Source organism: Equus asinus, chromosome 27 (genome assembly GCF_041296235.1).
Source record: "Equus asinus isolate D_3611 breed Donkey chromosome 27, EquAss-T2T_v2, whole genome shotgun sequence".
NCBI lineage: Eukaryota > Metazoa > Chordata > Mammalia > Perissodactyla > Equidae > Equus > Equus asinus.
Genome location: NC_091816.1, coordinates 23,215,649 through 23,237,471, shown reverse-complemented (window position 1 = coordinate 23,237,471; position 21,823 = coordinate 23,215,649). Strand labels below are relative to the sequence as shown.

Sequence of the window (21,823 nt, the reverse complement as noted above, 5' to 3'; positions counted from 1 at the left end):
CCGTGCTAAATACCATGGAGTACAAAGGAGATGAGTTATACTGTAGACAATGGGGCAGTAAGAGGTAGGGTAGGAAGGGCTTATCGAAGATGGACCTGGACAGGGAAGGATCCGTGGAAGAGGATCAGTTCCTTCAAAGCTGGGTGGGATTTTGGTGGGTGAGGAGGCAGATGGCAGAACAAATAGTAAGACAGAAGGTAGGGAGGGAGACAGGAACTTGGTGTCGGGAGATGGTAGAGATGCGTCAGAGGATGGAACCATGTTGCAGAGAGCACGGCAGAGGAGTTTACATTTAAAGAGTTAGGTATTTTGAAATTGTAACTTTATGGGTTTCAAAGAGTGGCGAAACTAGAAACAATAATAAGATTCCCTCCTGGGATCTATGACTTAGATTTATGTGACAACTAGTTGAATAGAGGAGCTTAACTTATAACTTCACAGTCCAAATAGCCAGATTTACTCTTACATAACAGAAGGGGATTTGAAGCACTTTCTTTTTCCTATAAACACATAAACCTATATTACATAATAAGACATGGCAATCAGTTGATCATTAGTCACTGATTACAATAGATGATATGCTAGCCATTCTTAGCTCTTGCAACTCTCTAACCTTGATCCATCTTCCTGTCCAAGGGAGAAACTGGTTCTCTCACGGGACTCTCCCCCCACCAGTTTAACCATCTCTTGTATACATTGGGCAGGAGTCATGGGACTTTTCAATGATGGAGCTTTTCCAGTTCTGTGTGAGAATTTTGGGGCAGCCAGTTTTGAATTCTTAGCTTCCTTTTATCTTAAGTCAGTTCCCCAGGAAACACACAGCAGGATGGAGATTTACCTGCAGCAGGTTTGGAGGAGTGCTCTGATTTACAAGGGAGTGAAACAAGCTGTATTGGGAAGAGAGACAATAGTGAACTGTGCTGCAATTGCAATGGTCACTGAGACCTTAGCAGACCCTACGGAGAGCTCTGGAGCCGGAGTGGCACTACAGAGTTGATGCAAATCTAGGCAAAGGGCCTGGGCCACTGTACCCTCACATCAACCGGTTGTTGGGTGTAGGCAGTCCCAGGGAGGAAGTGTGACCTTGAGCAAAAAGCTTTGCCCAAGAACAATTCCAAAGAAGGGACTCCATTGTGAACCATCGGGAGCTAACAGTGGGCAACTGGAAGAATAGGTACCTGGGTCCTGGAAGGGGACATCTTGGCGATTCACTGCAGCATCCATTACACCTTCTAAGCTATTTAAGAATTAAAATAGACAGAGCTCAGTTGGTTTCTTTAAGCGCTTCTGCAGCTTCCAACCATTTTCTTTTTTTTAAATAAAGTCTGTTCCAGAAATTCTGGAAACAAATGACTTCATAGGAAGCCAACATTTTTTTTTTAAACAAAGATGTTTTAACAGAGTCAATGTCTTCCAGTCAAAGGCCACCAGGAACACACTCACGGTTGAACAAGTTGGGTTTATTACTCATTGCAGTGAAGGAGGAGACACACCATGGGAAACTATGGGGTGTCTCAGGACAAAGGTGCTTTAAAGAACTTGTACAGGTTTGGGCTTTCCTTGGGCGATTGGGGGAGAGCCTAAGGAAGCAGAATTTTGCTCTGGATTTTATGCTGTCACAAAGGGGGAAGTTTTATGATTGGGTATCTCAATAAATCTTATCTACAGAGAGAAGAGATCAGATCAAGGATAAGTTGTAATTGCCGAAGAAATAACAGTCGTTTAACTAGGAGAGGAGCGTGTGGGGTATTTTGAGGGTGGCACAGTGACCTTAGTTTTGCCTGTCCTCAGACAAAATTATGAAGTGGTCATGCTCTATCTCATTTTATAGGGTCTGAGTAAGCTTGTCTGAGGTTGGAATCCTTCAAGATTGTCTGTGCCCAATAACAGAATAACATGGTCTAGCTGTGAGTGCCAGGCTGGCTTCTAGATGCCAGGGGAAGCTCTTGTTTTCTTTCTCAGCAGCCTGCACACAGGTTTCTTTTTGGCTCCTTGTAGAGATAGCTTTATATTTTAGTGAGCACTTGGTTGCAAGTGCCATGTTGTTTAGGCAAAAAGGGAGAATGTGGGAAAATTGGGAAGAGGGCAGAGATAACTAGCCCTCAAGGAGCACTAGAACCAGGGGCTAAAACACCAGCATACCTCGCGTCTACTCCTCTCTGTGTGTTGGCGCCCCTGGTTTGTATTGCTGGAAGCGTAGGTGCCCAGGATCTCTTAGGCTCTCATTTGACATCAACAAGGGATTGTCATTTCCTAGTCTCAATGTTTAAAGCTTCAGAAAAGTCCTCTTATTGGCCTAGCTTGGGGAATATGTCCATACTAAAGTACTGTGGTTGCCCACTAGAACCTCATGGATAGAATGCTCTTTCCCAAGGCTGCCGTATGACACATGTAACTGGTTTACTGAACAAGCTGGACTCAGCAAGATACAAGCAGGAATCTACGTTCTGCTTTCTTCCTCTCAAAGCCCATTATATCATTTAATATTCATAACAATTTAGTGAGGAAAGGATATTACAGTTGGGAGAACTGAGGCCTACAGAAGCCAAGTGATTTGTCTGAAGTCAAAAGGCAAGAATGTTCAAAATTCAAGTCCAAGTTGGCTTGGCTACAAAGCCATTGATACCCCCACCGTGACACAGAGTCTCCTTAGCTGTGGACACGCTAGTAGGCAAACTGCACGCTTTCTAACCGAAGGTTGAAAAAGCAGGGAGAAGGGTCTTGTTGAACATTTGTCAAATTTTCAGTCATGGTTCTTATTATACCACTTAATAGAGCGTTTCTTATGCACCAGGCACTCTTAAGTCCTTTTTATATATTAATTCTTTTAATTCTCACCACCCAAAAGGTACTATTATTGCCTTCACTTTAGAGATTAGGAAACCTAAGCACACGGGTTACCTAACTGGCCCAATGTCACATCTCTGCCACTTATTGGAGTCATGATTTGAACCCAAGTAGTCTGACCCCAGAGTCCAAACTTTAAAACTATGAAAATACTATGTGCTATGAATTGACATTGACTGTGATATGTTATCTAGAAATATGGAGAGGTTGAAGATCTGTTACTATCTCTTTAATGACAGCATTTAAAATGGTGAAGACATGCTCTATGCGTGAATCACATCCATAGAGCATGGAAGCTGTTAATTGGTAGTTGCCCTTTTAATTTGATAATAACAGATGGGCAAACTATTCATTGTAGCTATCTACTATAGCAGACACTGCTAGTTACCTACCCAACAAACATGCCCACCGTTCACTCTTTCTTGATTTACGGAGCCCTGATTTTGTTCACATGGCAACACGTTCAGGGAAAGTGGACCACTTCTCCAGTGCGAGGGGATGCACCAAGGTTACAAAGCAGGAAAACTCCTATTTCCCCTTTGCTGATGATTGGTTTAGGGATGGAATTTTAACCTAGTTCTGGGCAACGAAACTTAATTGGAAGTCCACTTGAGGAGCTTCTGGAAAGTATTTTGTTCCTTAGTGAGAAGGAAAGAGAGAGACTGAGCTGTACCTTTTTGTCTTGTATGTAGTTATTTGAGGAAAAGAAGGTTGGTGCTGAGGGTGCCATCTTGGGACCACCAGGAAACGAGCCATAACTCCCCGACAACCTGTGAACAAAAGACAGAGCAAGATCTTGAGTCTCTGATGACATTGGTAATTCATGGGACCATTCCCAGAACCGGCTAATTCTGGGCTTCCTGCTCTGTGAGCTCCTTCAGCATCTCAAATGCTCAAGCTACTGTGAATGAGGTCTTCCTCTGTTACTTGCAGGTGAAAGCAGCTTAAACCTTTGTCTGGGGGCCAGCCTCGTGGCCAAATGGTTCAGTCTGTGTGATCTGCTTCGGTGGCCTGGGGTTCATTGGTTGGGATCCTGGGCACAGACCTATGCACTGCTCATCAAGCCATGCTGTGGTGGCGTCCCACATAGAAGAACTAAAATGACTCACAACTAGAATATACAACTATGTAGTGGGGCTTTAGGGAGAAAAGAAGAAAAAACAGAGGCAGATTGACAAAAGATGTTAGCTTAGGGCCAATCTTCCTCACCAAAAAAATCATACCTAAAAAAAAAGCCCTTATGTGTCTGGTCTCTGCTCTTTCCACTACACTATATCTGCTACCACACCCAGTAGATTCAGTTACGGTCTGTTAATTATCTCTGCGATCTCAAGCTGCTTTTTGATCAGTTTAAAGTTGTTCTTGTTTCAATATTTTTCCCTCAGAAGAATCCAGAGTCTTTAATCAAACATGAAGAAAGTTTGCCTGAGGCATTTGAAGTTTTGATTTGTTTTGTTTTCTTTGATTGTGTTTATCATTGAAAACAATACATGCTTATTGAAAACATTCAAATAGTACAAAAATGAATAAACAAGTAAAACTAGTTATAATTTCCTTTCAAATCTTTTTTCGGATTATTCAATGTCCCTGGCATCATATACAATAAAAACTAACATCTATGGAAAGCTTGCCCTGTGCTTGGTTCTGTTCCAATTACCACGCATGCATTAATTAACGTAACTCTCACAGAATACCATTATTTGAGACAGGAAACTTAATCATCCCTGTATTACTGCTGGGGAAACTAAGGGACCGAGGGAGCCCTGGGCGTTGGTCAGTGGCAGAGACAATATGAACCCGGAAAGTCCAGCTCCAGAGTCTACCACACTGTACTATCTCTATTGTGGTGCCTGGTAGATATTTGCTGAATCAACAAATGTCTTTCATTGTTCAGAAGTTTTAAATTCTTATCATCAAATTGATAGTAGTTTTCTTTACAGCTTCTGGCCTTGGTGTCATGCTAAGAGAGGGAATTTAAATTCTTAAACAGATTCATTCCTCAGGTTACTTGTTTTAACTTTCAGGTTTCCAAAACATAACATTTCTGCTTAGCAACATGGTCATAACTTCCTAATACTTTCTCAATGATGTTGCCAAGCGTTATTATACACATCAGAAAACCAACACCAATATAAGCAGAAGAATTTTCTCACATAAAACATTGCTGTGATGTTTCTAATCAAGTCTATCTAAATTCAACACTCTCGTAGTTAGAGACCATGATTTACTGCATTTATTTTCATTTCATTGCTCTGCCTGAGACAGACCGTGACAGTACATGCCCTGGGCTCATGCTAGGGGAACGGCATGCTGCTGGTAATTAACAGAGAAGCCCGGGAGCATCTAACATCTGTCTGAAAGACTGCTGATGGATGAACAACGGGTATAAAAGACCTAGCATCTTGCTAAGAATTGTTTACCATGTTTGCAATTACAGGTCATTTTCAAAGGACCTTCAAACAAAAGGATCAATCATTCATTCATTGTGCCTTCTTCGTGAGGCTGGCTGGCCAGAATGTCACATCCACTGCCCTCACTGACAATGATACTTCTGCAATGTCCTTTTTATGATTCTTGTCATTCTCCTTGTAGATTTCAGACAATTATAATTATCATTTTATTTTGTAGCCAGCTTTTTAGAGCAAATAAACTCGCTGATGACTTTCATAGAGGTACCAATATATGATTGCTGGGAGCCATGGCTACATCATTTGATCGGCTGTTTGACAGGGTCCAGCCGATTAACGTCGAGGGGTGCAGGGTCGCCCCTTGGTGAAGAATAACCGGCCGGCCCCTCACATAGTTCTGAAACCTGTGCTGCTTCTAATTGCCCTTCATTCCTTTTCCTTTCTTAACCTCCAGTTTTCACTCCTTTGGGTGGCTGCTTGGGAGGCACTACCTCCTGGGAAAATTAGATATAGTAAGAGAATGTGACCACCTGCAGGTAACTTTCAAGATATTTTTCAGTTAATTAATGGAGGAGCACACAGTCCCATTTGAGACAAGCAGAAAGGAATCCTGCCCAGGTAAGATGTCGAATTGGGTTTATGGTCTCCATCTGGTTAATGTTTCCTTCTCCCTCCAGTTCTTTGTCTAAATACATATACGCATCGTCCTTCTAAGTTTGCTGGTTAACTGGATGATCAAGAAGTATCTATATATTATTCTTGACCTTCTGCTTTCTGTTAAAATGTTATAGAGGTTTTCTCCTAAAAGCAATAAATAATAAATAATTGATGAGTAGAAGGGCCGAGGGGTGCAAGAATGCCCCTCGGTGAAGGATGGCCGGCCGACACCCCTGATATTTTCTGAATTATATGCATGCTTTCTATCAAGGTTATGTCTATACTTATTTCTGTTTTTTATTCTTGAAGATATATAGTTTAGCTTAGCTTTTCAGCCCTTTACTTTACTATCAAAATGATACTTTCTCTGGCAGTGTGTTTAAGGGACTGTTAGCTCCACAATCTAAAAGACAAAGGAATGCTTCCACCCCCTAAAGGGCGGGAAAAAGTAAAGATGTTTAACTGCCCGCTGAGAATGCAGATAGCCCTGGGGATAAGATACCCTGGAGTCGCCTTTTGTTCCCATTAACCATCTACACTAATGACGTAAATGATTGAGGGAGGCAGGGATGGCTCCACCAGGATGCAACCAGACGGACTGCTGTCCTGTCCAGAGGCCTGGACCTTCTCTCTTTGATTTAACTTTACCATGAATTACAACAGATGCCTAGGTACCTATCTCCTTTAGCTTAGAGACAACAAACACTAGTTAATTGCGGAGAAGACTACCATTAACCTTATGCTCTATAGAATAGAATGCTAATAAATATTCTTGTGCTCGTTTTTTACTTCCTTATCTCTCTGAGAATATTTGTAGAACTATTTCTGTACTAATCCTGAAAAATATATAAACGACACTCGTGCACAGTAAAGTCGGACTTGCTAACACCAACCCAAGTCTCACGTACCCTTTATTTTCCCCTCATCGCGCCGACGCCGTCCATCTCTCAGGAACCTGGACTCCGCCGGGGCGGGACCCCGGCATATGATCATGAACTACCCCAATAATTAATGAATACCCCAATAGTGTATTAGTTCCTAGGGCCACCATAGCAAAGTGCCACAAACTGGGTGGCTTCAAACAGCAGAAATTAATTCTATCGCAGTTCCGGGAACTAGAAGTCCGCTATGAGATGCGGGCAGGGCCAGGCTCCCTCTGAAACCCGCAGGGAAGAATCTTCCTTGCCACCTCCTGGTTTCTGGTGGTGGCCGGGAATCCTTCCCACTCCTTGGCCTGCGGCCACATCGCGCCAGTCTCTGCCTCCGTCATCACACAATGTCTTCCCTGTGTGTTTGTGTTCAGACTTCTCTCTTCTTAAGAGTGCAGTGGTGATATTGGCTTAGGGCCCAACCTAATGACCTTTCCTTAAAGGTCCCATGCCCAAGAACTGGGGGTTAGGATTCAAATATATCTTTTTGAGGAACACTAGTCAACCCATCACAGATAGGACGCATGCAAACACACTTTTGAGATAGAATACTTTCCAGGCTGGGATCTCGAAAAGTCTGCAGATTCTTTGTAGCCTTAGTCACGGTATCCGTATACTTAAAGAAAATCGTGTGCACAAAAGGGAAGTAGTTAGTAATGGAAGCACAGAGTTATCTAAAGTTAGAGAGCCAAAGACAGGTCGGGAAACACCCCACTGCTTATGTAGGGTTGCTCTTCCAAGAAGGAGGAGGGCAATTGGCCCTTGTGGTTAATGTTCCCTAGATATGAACCATATGACTCACGCCCCTTGCTTTGATTCTATGCTCATCTAACAGTCTTCAACTTCATTTCATCTTAATAGGAATTCCTCTCCAGGGACAGAGCAGAGGACAACTCTACGGTTATACAACTACTAGTTAACACATTTGAGTTGAGGTTTAGGCATCAGTATTTTATAAGTCAGGCTAGTGGGGCTCCATCCTAGTTCTATCAGATTTCCAAGCCTGAAGAATCAGCAACCCTGAGATGTGGCAGTGAACCAGTGCTGCTCCCAAGGGAGTGGGTGAGTTGTATCGGGCTTCACTTGCCAATGGCTCTTCTTTGCTGCCTATCCCTGCAAATTACATTACTTATGTTCAGAATTAATTAAATGATTAGCAGCTTAAACACTGAAAGTGCATACTCTAGAATGATCTCTACTTGCATTGAGAATGACCTAATGTATTGAGGATCAAATTGTTCTATGAATCAGAATCAAGATCCTTATGAAAGAAACAAACAAAAAATCTTTAGGAAACAGCTTTGCAATCCTGGATGAGTGCTGGATGAAAATGGTCCAACGTTCTGGACCTCTGAGGCTACCAGATGCGTTACTACGAAAGAGGAGCAATGAGAAGATGAGCAATGTTGATGGTCCAACCCCAGCCTGCTGTCCTCACATGATGATGGAGTTGGCACGGCTTTCCTCATCTGACCCTGAGTGTCTGCCTCTAGTTTCCGTTGCTGCTCTCAGATACGTCTGTTACTCATTCCCTCTTTCTCCCACTTTGCTTCTTCACTGTGTGCTGATGCTTTATATGCTGACAACTGCATGCTCTTCCCTCTCCTCACATCCAAGGCCTTTTATAATCTGACCGTTATCCTCCTTGTCTCTTACTTCTCTTACGCACATATGTGTTCTTTCCTCAAGCTAATGCGGACTGTCATGGCTGCCCCACACTTACCGTGTGACATGAAGCTGATTAGTCCACCATGTGGGAAGAGAACATCTCCCTTTTTACATCTCAGTGCTTCACCCAACCTTGTAGTAGAAAAGTGCCCAGTACATGTTTACGAGTGGGAGTTGGATGCAGAAAAGGGACCATGACAGAATGTGGCTACCTCAGGCAGACGACCACTTAGCTGTCTCCAAGAAGATGCAGAGTTGGCATTACCACAGAAACTTGCTGTGGCTCAGAATCCAGTTTGATAACTTGTAAAACACGAAAGTGTATAATCATGAATGCCAGTCAATTTATTCGCCATCAGACCTATTCATCTCCTCGCCCTCCCTCCCTAGACCAGAACAGAAACTCTCACCCAACATTAATGCACAAACCCTGTCAATATCTTTTTTTAAAATTTTGCTCAAAACTGACACCACTCCTGCAGATATTAACACTCTGCACTCTCCTTCACACGCATTTCTTCAAATTTAGCAAAATGCAGTTTATTCCACTTAATACAAAAACTCTTACATTTCATATCTGCCCTTGAGTTTGTATCCAAACCAGTCTGATTATAGTTTGAGTTCTCAAACATTTTGGTTATTAACTCTCTTGATTCACTCCAATAGGAGTTTAAACATATACATTGTAGTACGTGAATTTTCCTCGTTTAGCCATCAGAGCCCAAACTTATTTCCAAGCTCTCGGCTGAGGCTCTGGCTGCTGTTGCCCTATGTCATCTTATTGACCCACTTTGAACATGGCCCCGAGGTGGGAAGAGTGGGCACTGTTGTTTCAAGTCGACGCCCCTGAATACCTTTAATTTTTATTAACCTTCCCTCATATCAGAGAGCTGGCCCTCTCCCTGACCTGGCACATTTGGTCTGTCAGACTGGATAAGTTCCAGATCTTTTGGAACCAGGCTTATCTTTCTCAGGGCTGTGTTCAAATTCCTCGCCCTCAGCCCAGAGCTCTGAGAGTCTGGTGAAGCTCTGAGGGTGATGGAGAAATTGGAGAGTGTTCCTTTAAGGTAGGAATCAATGAGGAGGGGAGCCAGAGAGTCTGCCGTGGAAGCAGCTCCTAGCTGCAGCCTGGGGCCCAATTAGCGCGGAGCTAAGCCGGGGTTTTGTTTAGCTTAGCAACCGCCAGCGCCCTCCCGGGCCGTCGGCGGAGGCCCAAACCTCTACCCTCCGCTCGTGGTGGCGCTGGCAGTTGAAGCATGTCGCCTCGGTGGGCTCCGGGACCTTTGGCCCTCGGGGTCTGGTAGCACGGGGACAGGGCAGGAACTGCTCCCCGCAAGGGGTGGCCACGATCCCCCCTGCCTTCTGCAGCCTGAGCACCCTGCGGGCGGCCCTGGGCTTCGCGGAAGGTCAGTCCGACGGGGTGCGGGGCTGAGCGCGGGAGAGGCTCCTCCGTGCCGAGAGCGCACCAAGGCCGCCGAGGCTCCGCGGCGTGCGGGGACCCCAGGACCCCCGTCGCCGCCTGGGGCCCCGTCCGATCCCTGGGAGCAGTGGTGGATGGAGCCTTGCAGCCTGATTCCCGGGGATCTTGAAATACGGGCAGCCGCGGGGACAGCACTTCCAAGGCTGGGACATGAAGGTCGCTGTGTTGGACCTTGGGTCTCTCTTTGCCAAAATCTTCAAGACCTCGACGGCGCCCCCGGCCGTCCCCTCCCCGGTCGCCTCCTCCAGCCACTCGGGAGGCGCTGCCACCGCAGGGCGCGCGGGCTCCGGGGCTGGCAGCTCGCTTAGCACGGCCACGACCCTGACCCTCTTCCCGGCCCTGGCGCCACACTCCCCTTCTGCCTCGCGGGGGGCGCCCGTCCCGCTCCATCCTCTGCTCACCGCCTCCTACCCCAGGGTCTCGGTCGCGAGCCGCGCAGCAGAAGCAGTAGGGAGCCCCGTCTCGCTGCCCAGTAGCCCGAGGGTAACCAAAGGTCAGCCCCTGCCCCTACCCCAGCCCCTAGCCCTGACCCCTTCCAGCGGTGGCTGCAGCGCCGCGGGCTCCCCCGCGCACCTGGTGGCCTTGGCGCGCCCGCCCCCGGGCCCTGGCGGGGTCTGGGCGGCGCTGCCGTCCATCGGGGGCGCCACGGGCAGCGGCAGTTTAGCCTCGAGCCCAAGGAACCTCCGCTCGGCCGGCCCCGGAGAGCGAGAGCCCAGCGCTGGGATTCCCCCCGGGCCTGGCGCCAAGACCCTGTTCTTCACCCTGCCCGACATCGGCGAGGAGTGGGCCTCGGACGGCGCCTCGGAGGATGGCGGAGAAGCGTGAGTAGCGGCCCGCTCCAGGCACCGCTTGTCTTTCACTGGACCCCTACCCCTCCGCCTTTAGAAAATCGCGCTATTTGCCATAACTTCCAGCTACTCCCCTGGGCGTCCTGCTTGCATTTTTCCTGGGTCCTCCTTGTTCCTTGGCTTTCTGTTTTTTTCAAACATACGCTGTGATATGCTTTTGCTCAGCTTTCTCGGAGATAATCCTCTGCTGTTTAGCAGCGGAGAGGAAGGGGAGATGACGCAGGGCATGAATGATGACGGAAAGAAGGACAGAATTGTTTCTCTTCTAGCTGAAGCGTGGACATTGATAGTCTGGTTTTCTCAAGGACTTTGAAAGGAGGCTTCAAGTCCCTTTCTCTGATGCAGAATGTGGCAGGTGTGTAGGGTGACCCAATACATACGTTGGCAGCTACTATTTTAAGAAATAGTGAGACACCGTGCCTCCCCACTTTTCCGGGATCAGCCCCAATTCTTATCCGAAGTGAGATGGGTTTTCTCTGTGAGACATCTAGTTAATTTACATATGCATAACATCATCTGACACAAACGGAATTTGTAATGCTAAGGACGCATCTGATTATATACTCCATGCCTCCTGAGTTCTTCCAGAAACGTTGCCTGACTTCGTGGGAACCTTTTCAGGGAGAACTGGAGGGCACTTCCTTCAACACACACACACACACACACACACAAACACACACACACACACCATCCTTTCGCCACCAAGAGCAGTGATGAAAACATTCCTCTTGTAAAATGTGTATTTTAGAATTAAGGTGAATTTTATTTTTTAATGAGCAGAACATATGGCCTTATTCTTATTCTCAGAACTCATTCTTAAGTGAGTTCAAAAATGTTCAGCCTTCTGAATCCTACAAACCAATAGCGACTGGTCAAAGGCAGACGAGAAGGGCCCGTTCAAGGATGGAGATTTCTGCCTTGCAATCTTGTGAAGGAAGAATAGTCAGGCCTGCTAGCACAGAAGCTCCCCCTGTCCCCCAAAAAATAGACCGGAGAACTTTCTATCAAGACTGATTCCAACCCATTCATAATTTAACTACATTTTCACAAACTGTGTGACATTCATCTCAGTGCTAACATAAGCAGTTACATAATAAGTTGTTTCTTTTCATTTAAAACATCATATTACAAAATATATTAATCAACAGATTTTTTTTCCCTAAGGAAAATCAATTGCATTTGGATAAGTGGCTAGAATATCTATACCTAAGGAATTAGACCTTTGTTATTGGCTACTGGTCCTTAACGTTTATGCAATTAATGTTTTATGTGCAAACAGATCTACACACTGACCTTAAACTCTAGTCTTAGTGCTTTCTACAAACAGTCACTGAAACATTCAGCACGACCAGTGAAAGAACTGGTGTTGGTTTCCATTTGTGAGCATCTGAGTCCATGTTTGTATTGTCCAAGAATTTTTAACAGATGCTTTTTGAATAGCACTATATTTGGCTTTACTTATAGACGTGACTATTCTGCATTAGCAAATGTATCCAATTTTACTGAAAGTACACACACTGAATTTTAGATAACTGCCATGAGAAATCACATGCATGGATCTTTCTGATTACCTGTGTTTGTACACCTTGTGGGACATTAGACAGCTCTCTGAGTACACCATTTTTCTTTGTTACATATGAAAATAGTCATATTCTCTTCCTTTCATACGTCATTCCTTTTTTAATCATAAAGTTTACCAAGGGACAATGGCAAAGGAAGAACATACGAAGGTGATTTTTCCTTCAATGCTATAGACCAATTACCTTGAAGTATTTTTTTTCCCTTCTATATTTCTGGGGTGGCTATTTATAACATTGAATAAACAAACATCATTCAACAATTGATTTAAATTATACAACTACCACCTCACCTGCCAGTTTGCAGATAGCTGCTACTAAATATTAACCTGCTTGATTAATATTAATATAGCATATTTAATTTTCTAAATCCCAGGGACATAGAGATGGGGAAGTGGTTAAAGCAAGAATAAGAGAAAAAAAGAGTAGGCAGAGAGAATGTGGATACATGTAAGACACAGGTAAAGAAATCTTTGAGAAACGTTAGTCTAATTTTAAGACCACTACACTCAGTTACAAAGGAGAATCCTCATTCACAGTTTATACTTTTTTGAAGAAAACCCACACACTTTACATTTGACCTGATTCTCTACTTGGCTTTTGTTAACACTGAAAATTGTGAAATTAATTTGAGTGGGAAAATATGCAAACTTTCTTTCAATTCAGAGCCTTTTTTTTTTCCACTAAGATGCTATATAGCAACATGAGTTTTGATCTATGACGCATGGATTAGATAAATGAATGGCCCATGGAAGGGGGGTTTGTCCTTTTCATTCCACAGTGTGTACTGGCTGCCACATCTGAAGCAGAGGTGGGGTTCATTTCATTGATACTTTGTGCCTCATTTACATTGTTTTTCAATTTCACCCATTTGTCCTCACTATCTGTGTTGAGCACTTCCGGTCAGAACTACACAATTATCACCTTGTAAAAGGTCTTATTCTGTCTGTTCTGGAAATATAAGAATTTCTAACAGTAGATAAGGTAGGTAGACAGATAGATAATTGCTGTATGTGAATGTTGGTAGACTGTAAACTTCATGTGGTCAGGAAGTACTTGTATCTTTCGTGCGTTGTAGCTGTTAGCATGGGTTCCATTGTAAAAGCCATGTTAGTGTGGAAATACTGCACGGCTCCCTGCAGGGCTGGTTAACTTGGCTGGCAGTACAGTGAATGCAGCGTCTTCTCTCTCAATTCAGCCATTACTGAGGCAGCCTAGAGCTGAGATGACCCAGGAATCAGATGAGTTGAATTCCAATCTCGAACCGTTTTCTAGCTGTGTAATTCTGGGCAGGTTATTCAGTTTTCCAAACTGGAGGTTTTCCTCCTTAAAATGAAGATGATAATAATACTTTCCTCACAGGGATGTTCCAAAAATTAATTGAATTACTGTTTTAAGTGCCTAACACATGGAGGAATGCTTTAAAAGTATTATCTTTGATTGCTATCTGCTTCTTAGCACAGAAGTAAAATTTGAAAATGTTTCATTAAAGGATACATTCCAGATGAAGAAAAGAGTTACAGAAAAAATAATTCATTTGTATTTATCACATGACTGTAATAAATGGCATCTTTTACTTCAATTATTTGAGAGAACAAATTCAGTACACTCTAATCTTTCATCATTTTCTGTGCACAACTCACAGAAGAGAAAGGGTGCCTTAATTAGTATTACCACTGACTGCTGTGCAATACCTAGAAGAAATGTGTCTGCCACTCTGGGATCGAACTGTTAATTTTTCAGTTTTAGAGACAATGCAGAATAATCAACAGCATCGCAAATTGTCCCTGGGCCGCCCCTTGCAGAGCCTTGCCCGTTCCCACCTGGTAGGCCTGTGTTTTATTTTCACACCTTGCATCCTTTTTAGGCTCTTTGTCTGTCCTATGACCCTTAAGAGAACACATGCCTGCAAAAGGCATTTAATAACATTTTTGGGTGAATGAATGACAATATTTTCTTCCTCATATAATCTGCTTTCATGGATTTTAATCTTGTGAAAGTCTAGAGGCAATTTAAATGTCCTTCTTTAAGAATAATTGTTGTCTTGAACCTTTTTGTTTTGTTGTCTTGGAGTTTTCCCAAAGTTAGTAATGCCTTCTGCTGGGACTTTGCATTTCCACAGGGATGAATGGTGAGCTCAGTAGACAATTGTTATATGACTATTACAGTCCTGTGTCGCTTAACAACGGGGATACGTTCTGAGAAATGCATCATTAGGTGATTTTGTCATTGTGCACACATCACAGAGTGTACTTACGCAAACCTAGATGGTATAGCTTCCTACACACTCAGGCTATATGCGCCTCATCTTATGGGACTACTGTCACATATGTGGTCTGTCATTGACCGAAAGGTCATTATGCAGCTTGTGACTGTACTTTCTATTACAGTCATATGACCATTACTTTCATTAAAAATAGTAATAAACTTGACTTGGTTGTCCATGTCTAGCATATGCTGAAACCCAAGAAAACAATTTTGTTATTACTGACTTATGCAATAGTTTTTCTTTGCTGAGGAAGATTCTCCCTGAGCTAATATCTGTTGTTAATCTTTTTCGTTTTTGCTGAGGAAGATTTGTCCTGAGCTAACATCTGTTGCCAATCTTCCTCTTTTTGTATGTGAGCCACCACCACAGCATGGCCACTGATGAGTGGTGTAGGTCTGCACCCGGGAACTGAACCTGGGCCACCAAAGTGGAGCATGCCGAACGTAATCACTTGGCCATAGGGGCTAGCCTTGCAATCGTTTTTTAAAATTTAAATTATTTTCTCTATTATATTTAAAATCTCAAAAATTATATTTGAGGTAATAGTTGTATGTTTTGCTGTGTATTTAAAGAACATTTTGAATATTTTTAGTGTAATAGCTAACATGTATATAACACTTGATATGTGCCAGGTCCATAACCACAATCCTATGATGTAGGATTTGAATTCAAGTTCTGAAATTGTAGTAGCTAATTTAAATTAGTATAGTTTTTAGAGCACAGGTGTGAAGTCAGATTGACTTTTACTCAAATCCCACTTCATAATTTTTCTGAGAATATTAAGAATAGAATATCAATTCAATATTCACCTTGAGTACCTTACTTAACGTCTTAAAGCCTCACTTTCTCACCCATGAAATGAGAATTAATAGTAACACCTATTCAAAGAGATATTGTAAACAGTAAAAGAGATAATATATAAAAACTTCTCTCTAATGTTGGCTGGTACATAAGCTCCCTCAAAAATAGCTACTACTATTAGTTTATAATTCTCATTATTCTAAATACATTTTTATTTTATTTATCACCCACAATCAGCATCCTTTGTACAAAGTACAGTTTATTGCTATGACCTGCGGGAAAGGTTAATACATTATTTTCCAAACATTCATTGTTAGCCTGTATTTATAAAATATCTATTCCATCCAAAACCCAGATGGAGCTGGACTTTTTGAATAATCAGAGCAAGAATTGGAAATGGGTCTTGTCATCAGATAGTAGGGAAAATCAGATGAACAATCCAGGAGAGGTTTCAGACAAATTGCCGTGAGCACACAATTAGAGAAGAAGGTGTCCATAGGTTATGGAAAGAGAGGGGGCCTTAGGGATTTGGGTCCTAAAGCATGTGTCAAATTGGGGCACACCGAGATTGGCTCCAGGAGGACATTTCAGGAGACTAGAACCACGTGAGCAAAAGCCTGGAGGTACACAGCTGCATGTCGTATGAGGAATTCAGATTGTCAGAAGCACAGTGTTTGTGAGGGGATTAAGAGAAAACTGGGAGAGCCTTGGATGCCAGACCCTGTTTAGTAAACAGTGGAAAAGCCAGTAAATGGTTTTAGGCAGGGAAGTAGTATGACCAGGGTTGAGCTTCAGAAGGATTAAACTAATGCACAGGAGAGAGTAAATGCAGAGAAATAGGAGGAAGGCTCTAGCAATAAAGCACATGAGAGGTAGGGGGCCTAGGAATAAAGCTGATAAAAATGAAGACACCGGGATGATCTTGGCAACATCTTGGTGAGGTTGAAGGAAGCGAGAGGGAGAGCTGAAGATAACTGTATGTGACTGCAAGGAAAATGCCATCACTAAAGTGGGGAACCTAGAAGTGGGTTTGCCGGGTGGATGAGGAATTCACTTTAGGGTACATATTGAGTTGAAGTCTTAGGAAAACATCTGAGAAGGTGTCAGGCAGAGAGCTGGACATTCTCACATGGAATTTGGAAGAAAGCTAAAGACTGGAAATATAAATACGGCAGCCTTCTGTGTACAGTTGATGGTGAATATACACAGCAATTACAAATTATATAACACATTACATTACATACTATGCAAGATATGTAGTGTTCTTTATTTTTGTTGCTGTTTTCAGATCTTCTAAAATTAGAGGTATCTCCTCTCTGTGTTAAACCAGTGCTTCTCAACGTGTGTTTAGCAATTACTAGTTACTCGTTACTAGCCCAAGACGAGATAAGTACAGAAGGTGAGAATAAGCATTTAGAATCTTTTAAGGCAATTGATAAAGCAACTTTATGTCTATTGACTGATAATAAAACATTTGAATTTGTATTTTGTGCATCTTTTTATCTATTTTATTTTCTAGTGATTTATTTATACTTTAAAAATTATTTATCCACAGCGAATTGGAAAAAAATTTTTTAAATGGTCTGATTCTGCACACTAGTTTGAGAAGCGCTGAGGCAGACTTTACCTGGATACCTCTAGACCACGGTGAGCGAGAAACTTCAGGACACCAAGAGAGAAAAAACTGGCCAAATGGTTGCACTATCTTTTTACTCTCCTTAAAATACAGGGCTAAGCAATACTCAAATAGTATCCCCTGATGAAAGATGAGATTCTTTAAATTGTTCAAATGAGTTGAAATTGTTCTAGAGTTGAGAATATACTCTATTCACAGTGCTTTTGGGAGCTACGGCCGTGGGAATGCAACCTGGGGCCAAGAATCCACTGCTCAAAAGGAGGGAGTTTCACATTCTTGTTAGTGCTTTTTTTTGAGCTAATGGCAGCCAGCCCTGGGGGTCCAGTGGTTACGACCCACCGTTCATTTCCCACGGCCTGGGTTCATTTCCCCATCAGGGAACCACCCCACTGGTCTGTCAGTGGTCATCCTGTGGAAGCTGCATGTTGCTGTGATGCTGAAAGCTGTGACACTGTTTCAAATACCATCAGGGTCACCTGTGGTGGACAGGTTTCAGCGGAGCCTCCAGCCTAAAACAGACTAGGAAGAAGGATCTGGTCACCCGCTTCTGAAAAATTGTCCACGAAAACCCTATGAACAGCAGCGGAGTGCTGTTTGATACAACACTGGAAGGTGAGAAGATGGCGCAAAAAGACCAGGCAGGGTTCCGCTCTGCTGTCCACAGGATTGCTAGGAGTCTGAATCCACTTGACGGCACTAACAACAAAGCCTATAGCTATGTCCCATCGTAATTCTCATAATTCATTCACAACCCTTAATGACAATTTCCTCATAGGGGATAAGATGCAAATACAGATAATTTCCAAATGAAAAGGAACTTTTGACAGGAAATTTACAGAAAGGACATGCTCTCTTCTCTCGCTGCCAGTCTGCAGTCTATCTTTAGGAAAAGTCCCTTGCTTAAGACGCACAGATGATCATGCTGTATTAATCCTTTCTGAACTGCATAGGAAGGAATCGTGTCATAATAAGGGCAGTGATCTTATTCCCCATCAGGAAACTTTCCATATTTTAAGTTTAATTTCCATTTGAAGTTCATGTTCTGCCAAAGTGGTAGAAACTCAAACTCAGTTATCTGGGATTTCTCCCATCTTTGTCTTAGGTTTAAGCTTCATTTTGGGGGGCTGACGTGGGTTTCTTTTCTCTGAGATCCTGCCACCTTACCCAGGCTCTACTGAAGGATCAGGGCACCGGTCTCCTCTGATCCCTTACCCCACAGACATATCTTAGGTCAGCCTCCACCGGAGGTTTGAATTTGGTACCTCTGAATCACAGTTTCCCAGAAGACATCCTCTAGGAACTCCCTGGTGCTGAATGCCTGATTCAGGGCCCCACCAGCCCATGGGAATGGGAAAAGACTCTCCTTCTTGAAGGAGGCTCATTAGTGCGCCACGGTGCAAACCACGTGAAGGGCTGGCTAGATTTCAGCCCCCAGTCGACCTCTGGCCGGGTGCCTTCCCGTAGGGTGCAGTGTCCCAGATGGACTATTTCGATTTGTCAGTCCCCTCCAGTCTCACCTCCTTATTCCCTGACCTAACCTCCCTGAGATTCTCTTTCTCAGCATAGGAAATCTGAGCCTGCAGAATCTCCCCATTCCAGGGAATCCGTTTCCCTTCTGAGGGTTGGGAAGAACTTCCCTCATAGATGTTTCCTCCTAGATCTTTTTCTATGCTAAAAATTCATGCCAATCTTGTATGTTTAGGCCTTAAAAAACCCCAGAAAAACCAATGAGGAAAAAACCTATTGCAGTCTCTGTTTTCTGAAGCAAAAGGCAAACAAGCCTTGGATTACTCAATGTGGGAAGGGACAAAGGAGAATGAAAACACTAGGAAAGAATATCAGTTAACACTGAAAAATACTCGACCGCATATCCTTCACATGCTGAAAATACTCTTTTTTGTTTTCCCTCGTCAGTGCAGTGCAGATATTTGTTTCATTCAACAACAGCCAAATCATGTACCTCTTTGGATTTGAATAATTTTCCAATCCATAAACAACAATGTTGCTTTGTAGCAAAAATTATCTGAACATTTTTTGGGCCTAGGAATACTGGTATTATATATAAATGAATAAATGCTATCCACTAAATATGTATTTAAAACATTCAAAAGTTGCCCCTTCATTCTTGAGAGAAAAAGTCAATGAAGACACCATACTTAAGAAAGCACAGAAACTAAATAAAGCCTTTGAAATGATTTAAATATCCAGCTGATAGGTTTTGGCAATGACAAGAAAAATGGTCAAGCTGACTTTCCCTACTGTCGTTTAATAAACAGATTATTAAGGCTAAGTTGAACTAAATTAAATGTTCTCTTATGCATATATACACATATATTCTTCCGGTCATTGTCATCTCAAATTTATTGTAATGCCAATAATGAGGATGAGGACAAACCCCACCTTGGAAACTGATGATTTATATCAGGCTTTTAATGCTAATAATTATATTTCAGAGAATGTCGCTAGGTGCACAGAAGGTTAAAATAGGGATTTATTTAAAAATGAAACATTTCATTCAAATTCCTAACATCAGTGAAGTTTTAGAAACCATTCATGTATATGCAGAACTTTTCACAATCCAGTTGAATTAACAGGACATACAATAAAATGAACCTCGCCCCCTAAAAAAAGAGTAATTTCACTGCTAAATTAATGCATAAAAATAAGTGCTAGAGAACTTTAATTGTAGTATATGAAGTATATTTTAAAGAAGCAGGTGATATCTTCTCAAGAAAAGGTCTATACCACTCAGACTTTAGTTTTACTTACTAGTTTTAACTTACTAACTAGTTTTTTGTAAGCATGTCTCGCAGATTGATGTGAACATTGTTCAAATATGTATTATTCAGCAAAGTCAAGGTTCTCGGCATTTGAATAACAACTAATATTTCTATGTCTACGAGGTACCAAATGCTGCATGCATGCGTGTTCTACAGACATTATATGAATTTCCAAAACAAACCTACAAAGTGGGAATGTTATTTCCATTTTACAGATGAATAAATTGAGGCTCATAAAGGGAAAGAAATTGTCTAGTTGCACATGGCGGTATGTGGGAAGTATGAGATTCAAATCCAGGCAGTCAATGTATATCATCCACACATATGCGTAACCAAGTGTTTTTAACGAATTGTTTAAGATGGTAATGAGGGCTAAAATGTACTTCTAAGCCAATTGGTGGTATTTTTCCTGGAACAAATTGACTCTAAGAAATTATACTCTTTCCAGTAAAAATAAATTTGATAAATAAAAATAATGTTAATAAGTAATCTAAAACTATCTTTCTGAGAATAAAGTTCCTGTTAATCCTGACGAGGAGACCAAATTTAAAGCTTACTTTTGTCCATTTTGCAGTACAGAGAGCAGAGGACTTTATCGTAAAGGCATGACTTCTTTAAAAGAAAGCATTAGTTTTGTCAACTCTCTTCTAGTTTATTATATATATGTTTATTGTAAATTATTTTGTATATATTTAAAGCAAATCAAATATTTTATTCATCCTAGTAAGGCAGATAATTAGCAAGCTTTGTCTTACTAGAAAAGGATGGAGAAGAAGCAAGTAGATATGGCCCTTTCTAGGGGAAAAGAGCTCCACATTAACATTTCTTTAATTAGATGTTTCACTTAAGGGTTTAAAAGAAGGCTTATAATTAAATATTGACAAGCGTAATCCTCGCCAGGGACTTATATTCATGTTTATTTAATGAGTATATTTCTTTCACATGACATTTAACATTTTGGGTCTTTCTTGCCTGTTGATTTCTGATATAAATCATGTAATTTTGATGATCTAAAAACATCTAATAATGAGATACTTGTTATTTTAAAGATTCATTAAAGTGACCATTCTTAAATTAATCATTAACTTCAGTTCCTTACAATGAAATTTCTTTTAATGGAGCATTTCAGAATTACATTGAAAGAAATCATGGGACTCTATTCAAGATGTAAAAGAAATATTGATGTCAATTACTAAATTCCAATATACGCAAACATGCACTGTGCCTTTTATAAAAGGCTGCCTCACACATTCGCACCACCTAGTTTTGGGCTGAAAAAACGAACCTTGTGCTGTTGTCCGCTATCCAGCAGTTGTCTTTCTACCCTGTTCTCTCTTGTGACTTCATTACAATTCTGCTTCTAATCCTTCTGTCTGTGTCTTAACCTTGTGGTGGAGTTTAACCTTGGACTTGATGAGTAAATTTGGCTCTTGGTTTAACCCTCAAAGCTCCTGAGAACTTGACTTAAGCCCCCCTACGATCTCTCTCTGTGGATTCTCTGTTAACTGTGCTGCCAACTTACACTAACCCCCTTGACCTTACCAAGACATTGACCTCTTGGCTGGAACCACACCTGTCCCGCCTACCAGGGAAAACCGAATAGCCAATACTTGTTTTCCTTTTTCTTTCATTAAATGCTCACTCGTCCCTATTATATCTTCATATTAAGTGAGAAAATTTCTGATAAGATATTTATACATAAAAAAAGATGTTATAAAGGAGTTTAAAAAAAAACGTTGGTAAGAAAACAATAAGACAAATTCAAAATGTAGTATATTCCACAAGATAAATGGTTTGCACTCCTTTAAACAGTCAATGTCATTGGGGGGTCAGAGGAAACATGGAAGAATCATTTTCTTCCTAGGTTAAAATAGACTAAAGAGATGTGAGAACAGTTTAAAATGTGGGACCTTGATTGGATGC

At 42.1% G+C, this 21,823-nt stretch overlaps 1 protein-coding gene across 1 annotated transcript in view; it reads left to right on the top strand.

The window, feature by feature from the left end:
- Positions 1-9,549: 9,549 nt before the first annotated feature.
- Positions 9,550-21,823, top strand: part of FAM149A (family with sequence similarity 149 member A) — a 56,312-nt gene continuing 44,038 nt past the window's right edge. Inside the window, exon 1 of the mRNA XM_014855768.3 lies at positions 9,550-10,810. Coding sequence (XP_014711254.3) covers positions 10,140-10,810 — 671 coding nt within the window. The 5' untranslated portion in view covers positions 9,550-10,139. The remainder of the gene's footprint in view (positions 10,811-21,823) is intronic.